Below are 21,317 nucleotides of genomic sequence, written 5' to 3' on the forward strand. Positions count from 1 at the left end.
AGATGATTATAGCTAAAGTTTTATCATATACTACAAATGTCATTTCTTGGGCTTGTTTTTTTGTTTTTCATTATTTTTTCTTGTAGAGTGGAGGATATGTTCTTGGCTTTAAAATAGATCCTGTGGAAAAACTACAGGAATCAGTTAAAGAAATCAATTCACTTCACAAAGTCTATTCTGCCAGTCCTATATTTGGAGTGGATTATGAAATGGAAGAAAAGGTAATTTGTTCAATATGTGAAATACAGAGTTTGCTGAATTGCCTTCCAACTTCCTGTAAAATTCAGATATAAAAACATTCCGTGCGGTTTAACTTTAAACTGTTTTAAATGATGAATATACAAACTCTGCTCAAGTAGGAATGGCCCCGGGACCACCTATAATTGGTGACCATTACCTGTTTTCTAGCAGGCGGCCTCCTCATCATTCTCCCATACCTGTCTTTTAGGTGATCAGCCTATCCAGAAAAATCTCTCTATTCAGGGCTCCTCCTCTGTCAGCTTTATTTTCATTCAACAGAAACCCCCCATTAGCATGGGCAAGCTTTCTATGCCTTATGGATACCATTATATTCTCCCTTGCCCTATAGTACAGCACCTGCCAGAGTCTGCTTTGTGAACATGGCCTGTATTCATCCCTATTAATCAGAGCTTCTGCCATACTAGCTTTAGTTTTTTATTTATTTATTTTGTTGTTGTTTTTGAGATGGTGTCTGTGTTCCCCAGGCTGGTCTTGAATGCCTGGGCCTAAGCGATCAATCCACTGCCTCAGCTTTCCAAGTAGACTATAATCATGTGCCACCATGCCCAGCTAGTTTTGAAATATTTTGAATATTATGCCTATACATCGGCTCTTTTCCTTTCTCATGATTTCAGAGTTCCTGCTGTCTAGGTATTTCAACTCTCTCTTGGTGTGACTTACCTCTTCAGCTGGGATCCTGGCCATCCAGTCTGTCACTGGTGTCTTCATTGTATACTCTGTCACTGATACTCTTACCAGAGGCTCTGCCTCTGGTGCCCTTGCTATCTGCTGTACCGTTGGGATCCTCACTGTCCATTCCATCAGAGGTGCCCTCACAATCTGCTCTATTGTCACTGCCCTTTCTGTCTTCCCTGTCATGATCCCATCACTGACCACTCTATCACAGGTTCTTTTGCTCTCTGTTCCTTTGCTGGGGCCTTCGCTGTACTCTCTAGTGCTGGTGGCCTTTCCATCCACTCTTTAATCAGTGCCCCTGGTGATATTCAACCTGTGGAGCCATATCAGTGGTAAAGCACCCTTGGATTCAATCCCCAATACCAAAAAAAAAAAGAAGAGAAAAGAAAAAAGTGAGAGTTTTTTTTCTTTCTTTTTTTTTTTTCTGTTCCTTCTTTCTTTCCTTCCGCCCCCCTCCCCCATCTACACTTACCATCCCACAAAGCCCTGTGATTGAACACAGGGCTCTGTGCATTGGTAGGCAAGCACTTCACCACTGAGCTATGTCCCTGGCCCTGAGAGTTTTCCCTTTAAGAATCCCCCCTAAGGACTGGGGCCTTAGCTCAGTGGCAGAGCGCCCTAGCATGCCTAGCATGCTTGAGGCACTGGGTTTGATCCGCAGAACCACGTAAAAATAAACAAATAAAATCCATCTACCACTATTAAAAAAAAAGAAAAAAGGAATTCCCCCTAAGCATACAAGACTCAATCAGTTATAATTGTTATCTTTTTACAAGCATTTATGGCTCTCAAAGTACATTTTTCTAAAATGATTTAATTAATATTGTTTCTGATGCATTTTGACAATTGTTGATTTTTTTTTTTTTTTTTTTTTTTTTTTAGCCACAGCCCCTTGAAGCTCTGACAGTTGAACAGATTCAAGATGATGTAGAAATAGATGCTGATGATCACACGGATGCTTTTGTGGTGAGTGTCTGAAAGGAGAACTATTAAATTTCTTATGATCTGTATCTTAGTCATATTTAATTAAATAATGTTGTGTGTAAAACACTGTAGAACTCGAGCCTTTTGACATGAGTTTGAGGATAACTTTTTTTAGGTGAGGGAATTTCTTTTTGTGACAGTACTTTTAAATTACCAAAGCAGGAAATAGTTTTGAGAATAGTTATTCAGAGGATTTTAGACATGTGAAAAGCTTCTTCATACTTTAGTATAAAAGAATGTTAAATATTATAGTTAATTAAATTAATTTAAAACCTATGCTGTTCATAGTTAATTTTTATGAGATGCTTCCCTTAATTTATATTAATTTTAGGAAAGCATATGTATTTGAAGAATAAGCTTTCCTATTCTGAATTGGTATTAGTTAATTAATAGACAATATAATAATAATGCTTTCTCCATACTGTGGTCTATGAGTCTGACCAGAATACCTCTCTGGTAACAAATATTTTCACATGCATTTGCTGACACATTGAAGTATTGATTGTTTTGTTTTGTTTTGCCACCATCTTCTACCAAAAGTAAAGAAGAAATGTTATAGCTCTTATGTTATTCTTTTTATCTCCCTTCTACTTGGCAATGCTAATTATACATTCATTACAAAGCACATTTGTTTATAAAATTTAAAGCATAACTCTTATAGACGTTAATATTGATTGACAGGAGAAATAAATTTTGAGGCCAGGATTATAGAGAAGAGAAAATCATTATTATACAATAACAATGTATGTAATACAATATATGTAACTATTACACAATAACAATGTATGTAATACATTTAGTTACAAAATCATTCTGCAAACTAATTGCCTATTCCTTAGCCCACTGATCTATTTTATGTCATATTGACATGTAATTTTCTTTATCTTTTAGGCTTATTTTGCTGATGGCAATAAGGTAAGAAAATTTTAGCTATAGTATATTTTTTGAAGTTTCTATATTCCAACATTTAGCATTCACAAACTTATGTGAAACCTATTTTTTGTTTTTTTCCTCTTCCTTGCCCACCTTCTCTATTCCCCATCTTATCCTCTTACCTCCCAAAAAGCAACAGGATCGTGAACCTGTATTTTCAGAAGAACTGGGGCTTGCAATAGAGAAATTGAAGGATGGATTCACACTACAGGGACTTTGGGAAGTAATGAGTTGATCTTGAGTTGAGCTGGATTTCTATTTAAAGATATCTCAAGATTACAGACATTAGTCGCCTACTATAAGGCATGGAATAGTTTTTATATTTACAGCTTTTATATTTGAAGCTTTTAAGAGAGTTTTTTAATGATTAAGAAAAAATATTTTTAGAAAACTCTGTTTTCTAAAAATTATATCTAAAATTGTAATTGAAATGTATCTAGCTTGTAAAATGTTTATTTTGTATCTAATACTTGTATAAATTTCCAGATTTTAAATGACTGTATTATGTTGGGTTTAATAAAGAATTTATGCAGAACCATTTAATGTTTTGAAAGTATTATTTTAAAAAATAAGTATTCTTATGAAATAATCAAAAAATTCCTTTTAACTTAAATGTATTATCACATAACTCCAAATATAAGCCAACTCTAATACAAATTACAAACTTTGAACATGTCATTTTTAGGGGATCATTTTTGTAAAAACTAAAAAACAATTATAACTGTGGTGTACTTCAATCTCTCTGTAAATGTTTTGTATGCTAGTTTATAGATAATTTCAATATAGTTTTGGCAAGAGTAGATTGTTCTTGTAAGGAAATAGTTTTGTCCACTTAAGGACTTTTTTCTCATTTTGATTCATTGAAATGTTTTTTGAGTTTTAAAAAATAATCTATTATTTTTCTAATTTCTTGGTTAGGTATAATTTGGTGACCTCTCTGGCACCATTCAGTGTTTTTGGCTACTGTTTCAGTTTAAAAAACATTGTACAGAACCTTTGTCAAATAATTGAAATTAGCCAAAGTAGTCCTCTTTCCCTAATGGGAAAGGAATGAGTATATAAAAACATTTACAGTAAGATGCAACTGTGTGTCCAAATATAGAAAGACACAGGACGACATAGAGCTAACCTGAGTTTATTAAAAATCAATGAACAAAAACTTCAAGGGAAAAGATTTCCACATTTTTAAGAAATGTTATAATAACCTATATTAGGGAGTCACAATACCACCATAAATATTATTTAATTACTACTTTTTAAGCAAAAGGCTTTATAAAATTGCCAAAAACTAAGGAATTATCTCAAATGTCATATCAAGGAGTTTGCATCTGACTCACTAATCTTTTCAAATGTTAGGTGTTACGTGTAGGGAGAAATAAATGAGTCATTTATTGTTTAAACAAGGGAGCAGCTGTTGGTTTTTTTCTAGTGTGTTAAAACCTTTAGTGACATCTATAAATGGAAAAAGAATCAATGAGCTCTTCTTTCAGCTGTTGTTTTAGCAGCTGACAGTACCATTGACTTCACTGTAATGTAAAATAAAAGAAAAAAGCCTTTACTCATGAATAGAAACCTTGAAGATTAAAAATACATAATTCTCTGATCTGGGGGCATTCATCATTCAACAAATATTTATGGAGCACCCATAAGGCCTAGAGACTATAGCATTGAACAGCACAGAATGAACAAAACCTGTCTTCATGGAGCTTCTGTTCTTTGGGGCACATTTAAGAATACCAACTTTTGAAATTATAGTATTTCTAAAGCTCTGCTGAGTTCAGATTATGATTATGTAATAAAGTGTTTTGTGAAGAAGTATATACCATCTATGTATGGGCAAAGGTTCAATTGTTTTAAATTATGACTCAGATATCCCATAATACAGTGTTCCCTTATAATCAATACTTATATGGGTGTATGTGCATATATAATAAAATACATATTTTACTTTATATAAAATTAAAATTATATATATTTACATATATATTTTTTAAATAAGATCTGTTTTCTAAACCCTATAGCTGATGTAGCACTTCGTTCTGATTTTGCTGTGTTCTGTTGATGACATTGTTCTCATAGGGTTATATCTGTCCTGTTTCTTAACTTTTACTTAATGAAAGATAATTTCAACACTGAAAATTACAAAATATCTGTAGTGATCACATTTGTGTCGGGGGGTCTTTCTCTAGTGTTGATGTTTACCTATTTTTCTCCAGTCTTTTGCCTTCATTTTAATTAGTATTATTTGCCACATTCAATCCTTTGCACAACAAGGCAGGTGTGAATAAATTAATTTTATAATTTAATTCAGTACTCATTTTAATTTTCTCACTAATGAAGTTTTGTCAGTTTATTTATATATTTAAGACATTATTTTAAAAATTAGTTTCTCTATATTGTGATTTCTGTTTTGATGAAGATATAATTTCAAAGGTTTTATAAAACTAATTATATTACATAAGTAAACACCTTTAAGTTTCTTACTTAGATCTATACCCCACTGTTTTGAGTAAAAGATAAAAAATGTGTAACAATTATTGGAAAGGGGATCTTGCTTATGAGAAGTCAAATGAACTCACTTCATATTCTTGACCTTTGCATCATTAATTCAGATAGCCAAGTAGCTTGCCACTAGACCATTTTTAGAGGAGTGACTCATTTTTATGATTCATTTTTCTGTTGATTCAATAAACATTTTCTTGTGGTAGCCTTTATTAGTGTATCTTCTAATACTTTATGCATTTTAAAGCTTTCCACTTAAATGTCTTGTTTCTTAGCTGTTTCCTTAGTGATTAAAAGTTCCAGTTGTTACTATCAATCTATAACAGCTGCAAGAACAACTCTGCTTTCCAAACTAGCTCTCCTAAATTCCCGTTGTTAGAGTTGGTATCTATATTTAGCTGGTGGGATTAAATTGCAAAGGCTTCAAGCTGGGCAAAGCACACTGATCTGCCTTTTTACAGCTAGACCTGTGTGCTGCAAGGAGCTAAGGCCTTCAGTGTCCCCTTCCTTACCCAGGTTACTCACAAAATGGATTCCCAGCGGGAACTCGCAGAGGAGCTGCGGCTTTACCAATCCACCCTTCTTCAGGATGGTCTAAAAGATCTCCTGGATGAGAAAAAATTCATCGATTGCACCCTAAAAGCCGGTGACAAAAGTCTTCCTTGCCACAGATTGATTTTGTCCGCTTGTAGTCCTTATTTCCGTGAGTATTTTTTATCTGAAATTGATGAAGAGAAAAAAAAGGAGGTTGTACTAGATAATGTAGACCCTGCTGTGCTTGATTTGATCATCAAATACCTGTACTCTGCCAGTATCGATCTCAATGATGGAAACGTGCAAGATATTTTTGCATTGGCCAGTCGCTTTCAGATCCCCTCAGTGTTCACTGTCTGCGTTTCTTATCTTCAGAAAAGACTTGCTCCTGGTAACTGTCTAGCCATCCTAAGATTAGGACTTCTTCTTGATTGCCCGAGACTCGCCATTTCTGCTCGTGAATTTGTGTCTGAACGCTTTGTACAGATTTGTAAGGAAGAGGACTTTATGCAGCTGTCTCCACAGGAACTGATCTCAGTCATTTCAAATGACAGCCTAAATGTAGAAAAGGAAGAAGCAGTATTTGAGGCAGTAATGAAATGGGTGCGAACAGACAAAGAAAATAGGGTGAAAAATCTTAGCGAAGTGTTTGATTGTATTCGTTTTCGCCTAATGACAGAAAAATATTTTAAAGATCATGTTGAGAAAGATGATATCATCAAAAGCAACCCAGAACTTCAGAAAAAAATCAAAGTTCTAAAAGATGCTTTTGCAGGCAAACTCCCAGAACCTAGCAAAAATACAGAGAAGACTAAGGAGGGTGAGGTGAATGGTGATGTTGGTGATGAAGATTTGCTTCCTGGTTACCTGAACGACATTCCCAGGCATGGAATGTTTGTCAAAGACCTTATCCTATTGGTTAATGACACAGCCGCAGTAGCTTATGATCCCGCAGAAAATGAATGCTACCTTACTGCACTGGCTGAGCAGATCCCCAGAAATCATTCCAGCATTGTTACCCAACAAAATCAAGTATATGTGGTAGGAGGACTATATGTGGACGAAGAAAATAAGGATCAACCTCTACAGTCATACTTTTTCCAGGTAAGAAAGACTATTTAAGTAGATGTATAAAGGTAAGGCTGTTTTTCAACATCCAATTAGCTAGTTTGTGAATTATCCAGGCTGTTTGCATCATATTTAACTGATATCCTATTGTATGTAGTCCCTTGCACTTTTACTACTTAGGGAAATGACAAAAATATTCGACTGCTTGTTAATATTTAATAAAAGGTTTGGTGCAGGATTGCTTTATAGTCTTACCCAACATATGTTTATAGTTGATGGTAATTATAATCCTTCAAAGTCCAGTCGTTTAGTGAAAACTAATTTTGTATACTCTTCCCTGAAAAATAGATAAGTCTTTTCCTAAATCAAATTCTTTCTCTAGATGAAAGTACTTTACACATTATAAAGTGATAACTGGTCAAATTTTCTTTTTCTCCCAGTTTTCTTTTTTCCTAAAGTTGAAGTTTTGAGAGGTTGCATTTCATCTCTTATTTATGGCTACTGCCTAAAAGATAATTTTGTTCAAAATGAAAATAACTTATATACATATTCTATACACTTTGGATTACCTTATAGAAAAACTGCACAAGTGTCACTGATTTGAGTTATATTAGAAGTTTCTGTTTATTTTATCACATTTATTTGGATCAGTTATAATCAGACATTATTTCAACTTAATGATCTGTTTTAAAAAAAAAAGGGAAAAACAATCTTTTGTGTTACCACAGAAATTTATAGGAAAATAAGTCTTCCTAAACTAATAAACTCTCTGTAGTTTGTTTGAAGGGAATTTGATTCATAATATCAATACATTATAGTTTGTCAGTTTATGAAGGAAACAGTGGCTTAACCTTTATCTTAAATAATACCAATACCAATACTATGTAGGTTACAACTATCTCAGAAGAGTTTGTTTAGATCATAGCTAACCACGGCTTGGGGCTTCCGGCACTGAGTTGGAAAGGCCAAATATAAGCAAGTGTAGAATGTCATACCACAGTCACAATATGCTCTCAAAATATATGACATACTATGCATTCACCAAATACTACCTTTGATTTTTCTGGCCTTGGAAAATAAAGTCATAATAATACATATGAATCATGTTTCTTAATTTTCAAAATTCCAGTAAAAAATATCATAAACAGGGAGCTGTAGTCATGCTCAGTGGTAGAGCACTTGCTTAGTATGTGTGAGGCACTGGGTTCAATCCTCAGCAACACATAAAAATAAATAAATAAAGGTATGTGTCCATTCACAACTAAAACTTTTTGTAAAAAAATCATAAACATTTGAATATGAAGCAAACTTCCCAAGCCCTACTTTTAAATTCAAACAAGCTTCAAAAAGGGAAAATTCAATGAAGAAGACTATAAACATAGCCAGGAGGTAAAAATATCAAAACATAGGCAATATATATATAGAGAGAAAGAGAACAAGGAAGGGAGGGAGAGAAAAACAGATAAGTCAGATTCAAGGAATAGTTATAGCCATAGAATAATACCCAAAGTTCCTTCAGGTTTTGTTTTACTCCATTTCACATTTAATTTATGAAATATATCTACAACCCAACCCCATTTGTTTCAAGTGTTCAGTGTAATCTTAATCTTTATTTTCTTCCATCCCATTACTACTCTTACTATTACTCATACAGCTTCTTATTTCGGGCTCAAGAACCTGCTTAATATTCTTTAAAGCTACTAAAACAGTTATACAAAGTTAGAAGGTCAACTCCCTGTCATTACCCATGCCCTGCCACTTTTAAAAGGCACAAATGGTAGAACAAGACGCCACAATTAAAAATACCTGACTATAAAAGAGGGTTGTAACACACAAGAAAGTATTTGTATAAGTACTTCAGGTATTTTCCTGCTTGGTCACATATGTTTAAAGTGTATTAATTCAGTAATAATTTGACCTTTGATTGACTGCTTAAAAAGATTACAAGAATTTTTTGCCTTAGTAAGAGTTTTGTCCCCACCCTCACCCTAATACAAAGAATTAATAGATTCATCAAATTTTTAACAACACTAGATTTTAAAGTAATCTAGGCCTAAGCCCTAATTTTAACAATGAGGAAAGTAGAACTAAGAGAGTTTAAATAGCTTGACAGCTCATCCATAAAAGACTGGCAGGCAGACTGCTATTCCATCTGCTACAGAACGTGCCCCATGAGGAGCAATATGGAAAGAGAGACAGTACAGGACAAAGTGGAAACAGAGCCCTCAGCTTAGTAGTGTGCTGACCGAGGTTCCATTTTTTAAAAACAAACTATATATTCCTTGGATTTGAATACTCCCTAAAAGCTTGTGAATTTGGGCAAATTAATCTTTCTGGGTCTCAGTTTCCTCATTTGTAAAACAGGGATAATAAAATTGCCTATCCTGGAAGACTAAATGAGATTACCTATCTAAAGCATTTGGTTCAAAGCCTGTCACCGAATCAAAACTCTCTTAAGTTGCAGGGCAGGGTGGCACATGCCTGTAATTCCAATTACTTAGGAGACTAAGGCAGGAGTATTATAAATTCAAGGCCACCTGGAGCAATTTAGCAAGACCCTATCTCAAAATTTAAAAATTAAAGGGACTAGGGATGTAGCTCAGTGGTAAAGCATCCCAGCACCAAAACCAAAAATAAATAAATAAAAATTAAAAGAATAGAAAACCTCTGTGTATGTATTATTATTTCTATTATATACCACCTTCTTTTTTGCACATGCAAGGCAAGTACTCCACAACTGAGCTACACCCCAAGACCCATATCACTTTCTTGATCAAAGAATTTTTTTTCAAAAATGAAAACATTAGGGGTCAAAATCTAGATGCTGAAATTAGTGAATGCAAACCTAATAATGTGCATGCAGAGATTAAAACCCCTCATGTCATTGTTTAACTGGGGTTACTAAGCCAGGTATTGAGAAGCATCCACAGATACCTTTCCCTGTCCCATAGCTTTTTGTTGTTGTTCATAGGTATTCTTGGTATCCAATGAATCTCAGTTTTATTCATTTTTCCTCTGCTACCTAGAAATGGCACCAGAGAGAACAAATCCATAGCTATACTCCCTCAGAAAACAGTTTTCTTTTCCCTTGCTGTTCTAAAATGTGAAGTGGAAAATCTTAATAAGTGCTGAAATGGATGCCAGCCATGCCAGTATTATCTACCCTAAAGCATGGGCACTAGCAGGCCATTGTAGGCTTGGAGAAGTGGCCATAGCAAAAATGAGCCAAGGTTCTTCTTAATATAAGTTAAAAAGAGATAGCTATTTAAAATAATTCCCCCAAAGACTAGGAAATTCACACTAACACTTGTCCTTATCAAAAATAATAAAGTAGGGGCTGGGGTTGTGGCTCAGTGATAGAGTGCTTGCCTAGCACACGTGAGGCACTGGGTTCAATCCTCAGCATCACATAAAAATGAAATAAAAATATTGTGTCCACCTACAACAATAAATAAATAAATACTTTAAAAAATAATAAAGTAAAACATAGGGAACCTCAAAATGTTTAAAAGAATGAAAAAAGACATTGCCTAATATCCCAGTTGTCTGTAGACTGAGCGACAGGTCCAGCTGTCCCGGGTGCCGGCTTGGGGATCATGTTAAAAATAGCATTCAGAGGTCATTCACATACTGTGACCCTCCCTTCTGTGACAACCTGGCTTTCCCCAGGGTTCTAAAAGTATTAGATTCCTTATTTCAAAGCTGAAGAAGGCAACATGGGAAGAAAATTTGAGGAGAAACCACTGTTTTAACTAACCTCTGCTGATGTAGGGATTGGCAACGAAGCTCAGAGGTAAAGCACCCCATGTTCAATTTGCAGTATTCAAAATTTCGATACTTTATCTATTTTGATAGGCCGAATAAATTTTCTCATTGTTCTTGATGACAGAATGAAAATCTGATACTTTGGGATTATACTTTTACTTGTGAGATCTTTGACTTTTAAACAACATAGGTATAGCATACGTTTTGGTACACTTGGAACTTCTTTCTACCAAGTTCCACAATTCCTTATTTTTTTTCCAGCTTGATAACATAGCATCTGAGTGGGTTGGACTTCCACCTCTGCCTTCAGCTAGGTGTCTCTTCGGTCTGGGAGAGGTAGATGACAAAATCTATGTGGTTGCAGGCAAAGACCTTCAAACAGAGGCTTCGCTGGATTCAGTATTATGCTATGATCCCGTGTAAGTTGGCATGGCATTCCTGTTCCTACAACATATTCATGTTTTTGGAACCTGCAATTGACAAAACATCAATTCTATCATTTAATTTTTAGGGCTGCAAAATGGAATGAAGTAAAAAGTCTTCCTATCAAGGTCTATGGTCATAATGTGATTTCACATAATGGGATGATATATTGTCTAGGTGGAAAAACAGATGACAAGTAAGTACTCTGAAATTTTCTTATGATTTATAACCAGATGATCTTTTTATTACAACAGTTTCTTCCTCTTTTCATTTGAGTCTACATACTGAAATGGAACTTGTCACTTATATTTTGGAAGTAAAATTTCAAAACAATATTGTGAAAAATTACTGGAGGATATTATACATGATTTCCAAAGGAGAATAAAACTTATAAGTTGCTAAAGTAAAAATGTAGATACCCAGCATACTACTAGGAATGAGCACAAAGCCTCAATTATAAACATTCTGACAGTGGAAAGGCAGAAACTAGGAGTTTTGGGCTGGGGATGTGGCTCAAGCAGTAGCGCGCTCACCTGGCATGCGTGCTGCCCGGGTTCGATCCTCAGCACCACATACAAACAAAAATGTTGTGTCTGCCGAGAACTAAAATAAAAATAAATATTAAAAAATTCTCTCTCTCTCTCTCTCTCTCTAAAAAGAAAGAAACAAAAAAATTCTAAAAAAAAAAGAAACTAGGAGTTTAATCAAGTCTTTTATATAGCTAATTTATAACTGTATTTTATAATTTTCTTATTCAATTATCTATAAACAGATAAAAATTTCAATGTACTTTTTAGTGTAGTATTTAAAATATATCTACTAAAAGAATAGTGCATAGAAAATACCACTAAAAAGCATGGTGATTGAAAAGCAGGCAGTTATTTCTTCAGCAGAATGTCATGTATTTACTCCTTGACAGAAGTAATATTCAAAATATTTAACAACTGTTCCAAACAGGCACTAATCAATCAGAAAAAAATACTCCCTGATCTCCCTCTAGTGTGAGTCTCTTATGAGAAAACCAGGACCAAGCTTCACATATAAACCTAACTTGATTTCTAGGCACTTCTCAAGGGATAGGTAACCTGAGTTCAGAGTACTTCAGAGGTCAGTCAGTTATTAAGCCAGTAGCCTGTCTGGTAAAATGCACACTTTCAGTTTACATTGTGAAAATTAATCTGATGCTCTGGAAAACTCTGCCTAATTTGGCTTGTCATCAATTCTTCAGGCTGTTTAATTAGTACAGATGTCCAATCCTGGAAAATAAACTAAAATTATAATGTGAGGGCATGGTTGGACACAGTAAGATGTGCTTTTAGTCCTCACTACTGGGGAGGCTGAGCCTGGGGAATCACTTGAGCCTAGGAGCTCAAGAACAGCCTAGGCAACATAGTAAGACCCTATCTCAAAAAAAAAAAAAGAATAAAATATCAAATATGGAAATGTGTTAGAAGTTAAGAACTCTATATTCTGGTTATTAGTCAAAATTAAAAATATAGCAGAAAAGTGTGATTTTAAAAAGCAATTGTTTTTATACAATCTATCCATATGCAAAGATAATAATCTAAAATTTTCATATCCACCTTAATCCTTCCAATTTCCATCAAATGAATATTTAAGAAAGGTGTATATAAACCAATACAGCACCTAATCTTATCTGAGGCATTTTTCCTGAGTAAATGGAATGAAAAATCTCAATTAAGCAGTATTTTGACTTAGGAAACATTGGAACTCTGCCAAATGATTTAAATTGTTTCCTTCAAGTAACATTAGTAAAGAGGAAATTGATATGTCAGTAAGAAGCATACAGGTCTTGTCAGTAAGAGTATGTAATCTTGAAGATACGATTGATATGACAATATTACTTGTCAAATGTCAAAGTCAAAAACTTTGAAATGAGTCATTATCTAAAAGTAAGGATTGGGGCTGAGGATTTAGCTCAGTGGTAGGGTACTCACTTACCAAGCAGGAGGCCCTGGGTTCTATCTTTAGTATGGAAAAAAACATTTGTTTAAATTTTAAAAAGCAAAGGCTGAATTGTACTAGTCACTGTTAATGAATTTGAAGAACGTGATTTTGTATCTTGTTCTTGATAAACTCATCATTTTTTCCCTATCTTTTTAGTTGTAGATAGACATGTATTTTATTTATTTATTTATATGCAGTACTAAGAATCAAACCCAGTGCCTCACACATGCTAGGCAAGGGCTCTACCACTGAGCCACAACCCTAACCCAAAGCTCTTATCTTTTGCAGAGCGATACCGGGAATTGAACTCAGGGGCACTCAACCACTGAGCCACCTCCCCAGCCCTATTTTATCTTATTTAGAGACAGGGTCTCACTGAGTTCCTTAGCACCTCGCTTTTGCTGTGGCTGGCTTTGAACTCTCAATCCTCCTGCCTCAGCCTCCTGAGCCACTGGGATTACAGGCATGGGCCACTGTGCCCTTGCCAAAGCTCTTATCTTGATAAGAGCAAGATAGTCAAATATTAGACTAAATGTTTCTACTTCAGATATCTGGTCTTTTATAAGATTAAGGAAAAAAATTATCCCCGTAAAAAGTTGGGGTATAGGGATGGGGCTGTATCTCAGCGGTGGCACACTTGCCTGGCATGTGTGAGGTACTGGGTTGGATTCTCAGGACCATGTATAAATACATAAATAAAATAAAGCTCTATCAACAACTAAAAATAATATTTTAAAAAGTTGGGTTATTACGGGGTAAAAATGGGAGTTCATAACCCACTTGAATCAAAATGTGAAATATGATATGTCAAGAACTATGTAATGTTTTGAACAACCAACAATAAAAAAAATTAAAATTAAAAAATAAAATAAAATAAAAAGTTGGGTTACAGGGTTTTTTGGGTTTTGTTGTTATTTGTTTGGCATTACCAAATTATCCAGTTAAATGAATTAGTTATTTCATATTCTGCCTCCCATCACTCAATTATGAATACGTTAAGAAACCAAAGAACATACTGAGAATAATTTAGATATCTAGTCTATAATCTTAGATTTCTTCAAATAAAGTACTATATACTTCATATAAGAAGCAAAGCCAAATTATTACTAAAATTGCTTTCAAAAAAACAGATGTATAAAATAAACATTTGTTGTCTTTTCTATTTACAGAAAGTGTACAAACAGGATGTTTATCTATAACCCCAAAAAAGGAGACTGGAAAGATCTGGCTCCAATGAAAACCCCTCGTTCCATGTTTGGAGTGGCAGTCCATAAAGGCAAAATTGTGATTGCAGGAGGTGTTACTGAAGATGGTCTTACAGCTTCAGTTGAAGCTTTTGATCTCAAAACCAATAAGTGAGTTGACTTGCTACAGCATGTGAATCACTGTACATTTCAATTGTTAACATCTGGATGAAATTTAGCTTTCTAACCAAAACATGGGGAGAAGGCAGAGAGGCACAGATTAAAGAAGTATTATCATCTAGGTTTTTTTCTGCTGTTACTGGGTGTTAAATTCCTAACATTTTTGTGCATTATGTGCATTTATAACTTGGAACACATCACCCTTAAGTTAATGTTGCCATGTTCTGTTGCTCTGTTATTAATTTAATTTTGTGAATTTAGTCATGCCAAGGTAATACCTCTTAACAGTTATATACATGTAGCTGGATACAAGTCTCCAGTAGTCATTTGATTTGTAATATGTAAAGATCTTCACTTGTTAATAATTGACATTTGTAAAGTACGAAAAGTTTAATTCCTCTGTGCTTTTTGTAATTTTCTTAAATTTTTAATTTTTCAGCTTTTATTGGCAATGTAAAAAGATACTTGACATATTTTTATATACTATTAGCCTTTTTAAAATTTTTTAGTTCACACATCTGAATGAATATAGACTTTTTATACTCTTAGTTTAGCAATGAAAAAAAATTAGAACATTGTTATTAATTTTTTAGAAACCATGTATGCCTGATTACAGAATAGCCTTTGGTTTCTGAAAATAATAAAGAACTTTTAAAGAAAATGATTTAATGGTCATTAAAAATAATGTTTTTGAAGATAGGTAAATACTCATGAGGTAAAAAGTTAAAAGAATCAGCACACAAAATTATAAATATTGTGTTCTTAGTTTCATTAATATTTATGGATGCTTTTATTTAAATGCTTTTTAAATGACAAAATTATACCAAAATGGTGCTTATGTCTCAATTTTTACCATTTTAATTTTAAATTTGGCATTTCTTCAAGTTTTACAATGACTACATTTTCAATAAAATATCTAGATGGGAAGTAATGACTGAATTTCCCCAAGAAAGAAGCTCCATCAGTTTGGTCACCCTTGCTGGATCCCTGTACGCCATTGGTGGTTTTGCTATGATTCAACTGGAATCTAAAGAGTTTGCACCCACTGAAGTCAATGACATATGGAAGTAAGTTCTCCAATTTTTAAAATTGAATATTAAATCAAATAACTGATAATTGATAAACAATTTTGTGGTAAATAATAAGCTAGAGTTTTTAACATGCAAGCTACGTCTTGGTAGTAGACTAAATACTTCAAGCCTAATTGAACTTTTGCACATGCCACTTACTGGGTCAAGTGCTGCTTCTGATTAACTGTGATCTTAGGAAAGAACTTAACTGGGTTTGTTTCTTAATCTTTAAAATGAGAATTGGACTACTGCTCCTTTAAGCTCCATTCCAGCTCTGAAAGCATTTAATACCCCAGGCATATAGTAGAGCACAGACCACTACCTTCCCACCAAGGGATTTATTAACTTAAAAAACACAGTTCTGAAAGAATATTTAATCTTTTGATTTTTCCATGAATTCATAAATTCATATTTTTAATTTAAATATTCTTCTAATTGTTTGAGGATTCAGTTAACAAAGCCTTTTTTAAAAAAAGAAAACAGTAAAAGCAGGAATCCATTTTACCTCTCAGATAGGAGTGGCTAGCACCCACTCCTCCCATGTATTGTCATTGACAATTGCAATTGTCACTCATTAACCACTTTAGTCAAATGTTTTTTAAAAAGGACACATTTTTACCATTGAGTTTGATGCAGTAAAACTAAGAGATCAAGGTGCATCCAGGAAGTCTCAGGAGCTTAAGTTCGTGTCATGGAGTCACAGAGTCCTTGGCAGGGCTTATGGTATATAGATATTTGGTCACCATCAGGATACCATGTGTCTGCCCAGTGGCCTCTGCTGCCTTCAGCCCAGGCACTGCACTTGCTAATCTAAGCTTACATAAGGTAGACTTTGGGCACTCAAGGTGAGCCTAGTGAGTTTGTGCTGTACTCTCACCCAGAAAGCTCATGCTTTTCCTATCAGCTTAAAGGCCAGCCCCCACTTGCAAGGATGGATGCTTTTCCTATCCTGTTATCATTTTATCCAGAGCTTTCCTATCAAAGTATAGTCTGTAGTTCAGCATTACTGGCATTTCCTAAGTATCACTTAAAAATGCAGAATCCCAGACTCCACCTTAGTCTTACTGAATCAGAATCTGAATTCTAACAAGATTACGAGTTGATTTGCTTGCACATGTAAGTTTATAAGTACAACTTTGGAAAAGTTCCACTTATACCCAGTTAGTGAAAGCAGACCACTAAGTCTGAGAATGCACAGTGGGTTTTATTTGTTCTATACCTGAAATAGCAGAAGCTTTATTCCCAGCTGGTGAAATGGAAGGCTGAACATCTAGTAGCTTAACTAAACCATTATTTTGTGCATCAAATACCATTTCCTTTTTTATTTATTTACTTTTTTTAAAGAGAGAGAGGAGAGAGAGAGAATTTTTTAAAATATTTATTTCTTAGTTTTCTGTGGACACAACATCTTTGTTTGTATGTGGTGCTGAGGATCGAACCCGGGCCGCACGCAAGCCAGGCGAGCGCGCTACCACTTGAGCCACATCCCCAGGCCCACCATTTCCTTATCTTGTAATAATTGTGTTGTCAAGGACCAAAATAAAAAACTGGTGGTTTCCAGGGAGCACAGTGACTAGAATTAGCAAGAAGGTTAGATGGGTGAAAGCAATAGTTAAAAAAAAAAAAAAAAAAAAAAAAAGGGCGGGCGGGGGGGGGGGGGGTTTAGGATTTTTGGAAAACAAGGCCAGATGCTGAAGGTAAACAAGCATTGATTCTCAACCCTAAATGTATGTTGCAGTAACCTGCAATGCTTTTAAAATATGCCAGTGCCTGGGCCTTCACACGGACCAATGGAGAATTTCTGGAGGCAGGACTATTTTTTAAAACATTCTCAGATGATTCTAAAAGTTCAGCTAAGGCTGAGAAACACTCCTAGTAAGGAATCATTCCATCAGTAAGCTGAACTTCACATGAGCCACTCCAGTTCCTAATGGTAGTCAAAGCCAAACTGCCTCAGCAGGAGGAAAAATACAGACTCTTCTGCTAAAAATGCCTCTATATTGCTGAGTGGAACCTGAAAGAGGGATCCTGTCTGTGTTTTATTTTCCAATTAGGGTAGTGGTTCCCAAACCTCTCTACACAATTTGCAATCACTAGAGAACTTCAAAAGATAGTAAGGCTTTTTTTCCCCTCCCTTGTTGGTTGTGATTTACTTGGTCTAGGATATGGCCTTGGCTTGGAAATTGTGTTATGGATCTTTTAAAATTTCTAAAGGTCCCCAGATGATTCCACATGTGCAGACACATTTGGGAACCACTGGATTGGGGAAAGAGGAGACATTTGTCACTATCTGCTTAGCTCTCAATTTTTAAATTTAGAAATTGGTGTTTTCTAATTTGGGGTAACGTCTAGAGCAATGATTCTTAAATTTGCTGCATGGTAGAATCATTTGTAGAGTTCTAAAAAATCCTCATATCCAGGTCAATCACACTCTATACCAATTAAGTCAGTCTCTGGGAGAGGGACTAAGCAGCAGATTTTCTTATTTTTTCCTGGTGATTGAACCCAGGGGTACTTAACCACTGAGCCATAAACCCAGCCCTTTTTAATATTTTATTTAGAGACAGGGTTTCACTGAGTTGCTTAGGGCCTCCCTAAATTGCTGAGGCTGGCTTTTAACTCTCAACTGCCTCAGCCTCCCAAGCAACTGGGATTATAGGTGAGCATCACCTAGAGGCAGCAGAATTTTTTTTTTTTTTTTAGTTGTAGTTGGATAAATATCTTTATTTATTTTTATGTGGTGCTGAGGATCGAACCCAGGGCCTCACATGTGCTAGGCGAGCACTGTACCACCGAGCCACAATCCCAACCCAAGACAGCAGAATTTTTAACATCTCCAGAAGGTTCCATTTGCAGACAAGTTTGTAAATTTGTATCTATTTTTATCTACTTTGGTTCCCAAAGTAGCATCTGTATTACCTGTGCACCTGTTATAATGCAAATTCTTAGATCTCACCTTAGAGCTGGTGAATTGGAAGCTATGAAGGTGGCTCAGAAATCTGTTTCAACAAGTCTTCCAGGTGACTTGGACATGCACCAAAGTTGAGAGCCATTGATCTTCACTTGTCTTTGAATCCCAGTGAACCTGCTCTCTATTCACAGAGGTGAAAACTCTCAGTCAGTATTCCATACTCTAAGCCTATGGACTCTCTTACTGTGATATATAAAAATATTAAAAATTTTTAAAAATTACATTTAGCCTCAACCTCTTAATGCTTATATGTGGTCACTTTTTCTTTAGGTCATTTAAAACCATTTTTTTAATTCTTAATATGTTGCTCCAAATTTTATATAATTAAGGTTTTTTATTAGCAGTAAAACATTTTTGTCTAATTTTCTTTACATAAAAATCACTCAGTGCCCAGTACTATTGTTGAGAATTAAATTTGTACACTGATGAAATTAAGCCAGATAATGAGTATTTTATGTAGGTATCAGCTAATATATCATACATAATATATATATTTTGGTACTGGGGATTGAATCCAGGGGTGCTTTACCACTGAGCTATATCCCCAGACCTTTTTATTTTTTGAGACAGAATCTCACTAAATTGCTTAGGGCCTTGCTAAATTGCTGAGGCTGTCCTCAAACTTATCTCAGGCTCTTGAGTCATTGGGATTATAGGAGTGCACCGCCATGTACAGTAGTACCAGCTAATTTTAATAATTGTTCTAAATCTCACTGATTCATCATAGAATGATTTGGGGTATTTCCTATGTGCCAAGACTTTATAGCTTCTGGAGTTGATACTAAGGTAGAAAAATACGTTAGTTGTCCTTAAATACCTTTTGGCTTATTGAGGACACAGAAAGTTTTAAATAGAATATTTACTATAATAAATATCATACAAAGGACTATATGAGAAATGAAGAAAACTCTGCTTGAGGAAGGCAGGAAAGGCTTCAGAGAAGGCAGAATTTAGGAGTTTCTCAGACAAAACTTGAAGAACATTCTAGACACTAGGCAGAGTAAACATGTCACAAACACATTCAAAGGGATTTCAACTTGTATCTTCATAACTTTGACTATTCAGAGATGCAGAGCAGTTCTTACCTAAAGTCAAATGTGAAGTCTATGTAGTCCTCAAACAACAAAGAGAAAGAGGAACAATTTTTTTATGGCTTGAACACCTTATGAGGTACCAAGCTAGGTACTAGTGAATGGGAACAACTGAAATCATAATTAAGGCTGCTAATAGTCCCTGCTTTACCCCAGTTCTGAATCTTTATATATGTGTTTTTGTGTGTGTATGTATAATTTTAGTTGTAGTTGGACACAATACCTTTAATTTATTTATTTACTGTTAAGTGGAACTGAGGATGGAATCCAGCACCTCCCATGTGCTAGGCAAGCAATGTACCACTGAGCCACAACCCCAGCCCCCAGTTCTTAATCTTAAGGAAGAGTTTGCTTACTATGACTCATAGAGACCAACCATCTTCATCAGTCCAAAGAATGGTTAACTATGTAGGTGTCCATTACTCCTCTTCTTGGGACAATTTGATTCCCAGAGATTAAACTGCTAGGTATCCAGATTAAATACTGTGGCAGTAGATCAGGCAAATGTTCATTGAGAAAATGAATATTTAGAAAGGAATTAAAGTATTATTCTACCAGTCAGGCTTCCTCCTCCTCTGGGTAAGACCCATAGGAATTTTTTCAAAGATGCACATTTGAATATGGAACACAGGGAAACCTATAGAACTATCTCTTTAATAGCTAGCTGCTTACTGATTTTTTTTTCCCCTCTATCAGGTATGAAGATGATAAAAAAGAATGGGCCGGGATGTTGAAGGAAATACGTTATGCTTCAGGAGCTAGTTGCCTAGCAACACGTCTAAATCTCTTCAAACTGTCTAAACTATAAACAAGGTGACAAAACAGAATAGATTGAGACGTGGTTTGTTTGGATAATAGTGCTTTAATTTATTCTGTTTTTTTAAAGCCTGTACAGAGATTCATGTAGAAATTATTAAATAAGTTATTGTCTAAGAGGTAAAAAGAATATCAAAATCTTGGTCATTGACTCTTTAATGTCATAATAAGAGCTTTAAATCATTTTCTAATAAGAAATTAAATATTAAGTTGAAAAAAATGTGTTAATTTGTCTCACTCAATGAATTGTAAAGCAGGCTCCTAAATTTGAGTAGTTTCCTAATCCTTTGTATTGATAGGGACCTTTACACTTATTTTCTATACAAATTAAATACATACATCCCCAATCTTAAAATGTTTTAAAATATAAAAAAAATTCCTTATATAAGCTTCAAGCTATGACAGGAATCCTATACATTATATTAAAGATTACAAGTCATAAAATAATTTGGAAGTTATATTTAAGGAATGTAATGAATGAGTCTCATTTGAAGGGAAAAAGTCTCTTAAGTAAAAGTAGTCAAATCCAAATGCCTTTTTTCTTCCATTCTTTTTGCGACACTGGTATATTATTTGTAAACTCCAAATCAAATTTTAAAAACCTTTTAACTTAAAACCAGTAAATCATTGTCTTCATACCATTAACAACCATCTACAAAAAGAGGGTGAGTGCCATCAGGAAACAGACTGATTGTTTAAACTTCTGAGGCAGAGAGAGGGTGGAAGAGGGTATATAGTCATTGGTTTAAATTTTAACTATATTTCAGATAAAAGGGCTATTTGCTAAATTTCTAATAGTAGGAAAGATGACTGAATGGTTCCATTTTCTGGGCTATGCAACCCTACACTATTTCTTCTTAGAGTATATCATAAATTGCCTTCTCAGTCTGTC

At 34.7% G+C, this 21,317-nt stretch overlaps 2 protein-coding genes across 11 annotated transcripts in view; both read left to right on the plus strand.

Annotated features, from left to right (window-relative positions):
• Window positions 1-5,981, plus strand: part of BBS5 (Bardet-Biedl syndrome 5) — a 22,920-nt gene extending 16,939 nt beyond the window's left edge. For 6 of the 10 annotated variants that reach the window (XM_081261403.1, XM_081261401.1, XM_081261407.1 and 3 more), the window contains 4 exons: window positions 87-221; window positions 1,819-1,902; window positions 2,812-2,835; window positions 2,987-5,981. In XM_081261403.1, the coding sequence (XP_081117529.1) occupies window positions 87-221; window positions 1,819-1,902; window positions 2,812-2,835; window positions 2,987-3,088 (345 nt within the window). In that variant the 3' untranslated portion in view covers window positions 3,089-5,981. The remainder of the gene's footprint in view (window positions 1-86; window positions 222-1,818; window positions 1,903-2,811; window positions 2,836-2,986) is intronic. The other 4 variants (XM_081261404.1, XM_081261405.1, XM_081261402.1 and 1 more) reach the window with 3 other exon arrangements.
• On the plus strand, window positions 5,803-20,956 carry KLHL41 (kelch like family member 41). The gene is made up of 6 exons (XM_081261399.1): window positions 5,803-6,993; window positions 10,984-11,141; window positions 11,234-11,341; window positions 14,283-14,468; window positions 15,398-15,544; window positions 20,306-20,956. The coding sequence occupies exons 1-6, from the start codon at window positions 5,884-5,886 to the stop codon at window positions 20,415-20,417; spliced, it is 1,821 nt and encodes a 606-aa protein (XP_081117525.1). The 5' UTR covers window positions 5,803-5,883; the 3' UTR covers window positions 20,418-20,956.
• The last annotated feature ends 361 nt before the right edge of the window (window positions 20,957-21,317 follow it).

The sequence above is a fragment of the Spermophilus citellus genome (assembly GCF_964194105.1).
Source record: "Spermophilus citellus genome assembly, chromosome: 11".
NCBI classification, from domain to species: Eukaryota; Metazoa; Chordata; class Mammalia; order Rodentia; family Sciuridae; genus Spermophilus; species Spermophilus citellus.

Excerpts from the sequence above, each read along its gene's own strand:
- KLHL41 (XM_081261399.1), top strand. The coding sequence starts at position 5,884 with ATGGATTCCCAGCGGGAACTCGCAGAGGAGCTGCGGCTTTACCAATCC. Across the intron at positions 11,142-11,233 it reads GTATTATGCTATGATCCCGT|GGCTGCAAAATGGAATGAAG; the intron begins GTAAGTTGGCAT and ends TTTAATTTTTAG. Across the intron at positions 15,545-20,305 it reads GAAGTCAATGACATATGGAA|GTATGAAGATGATAAAAAAG; the intron begins GTAAGTTCTCCA and ends CCCCTCTATCAG.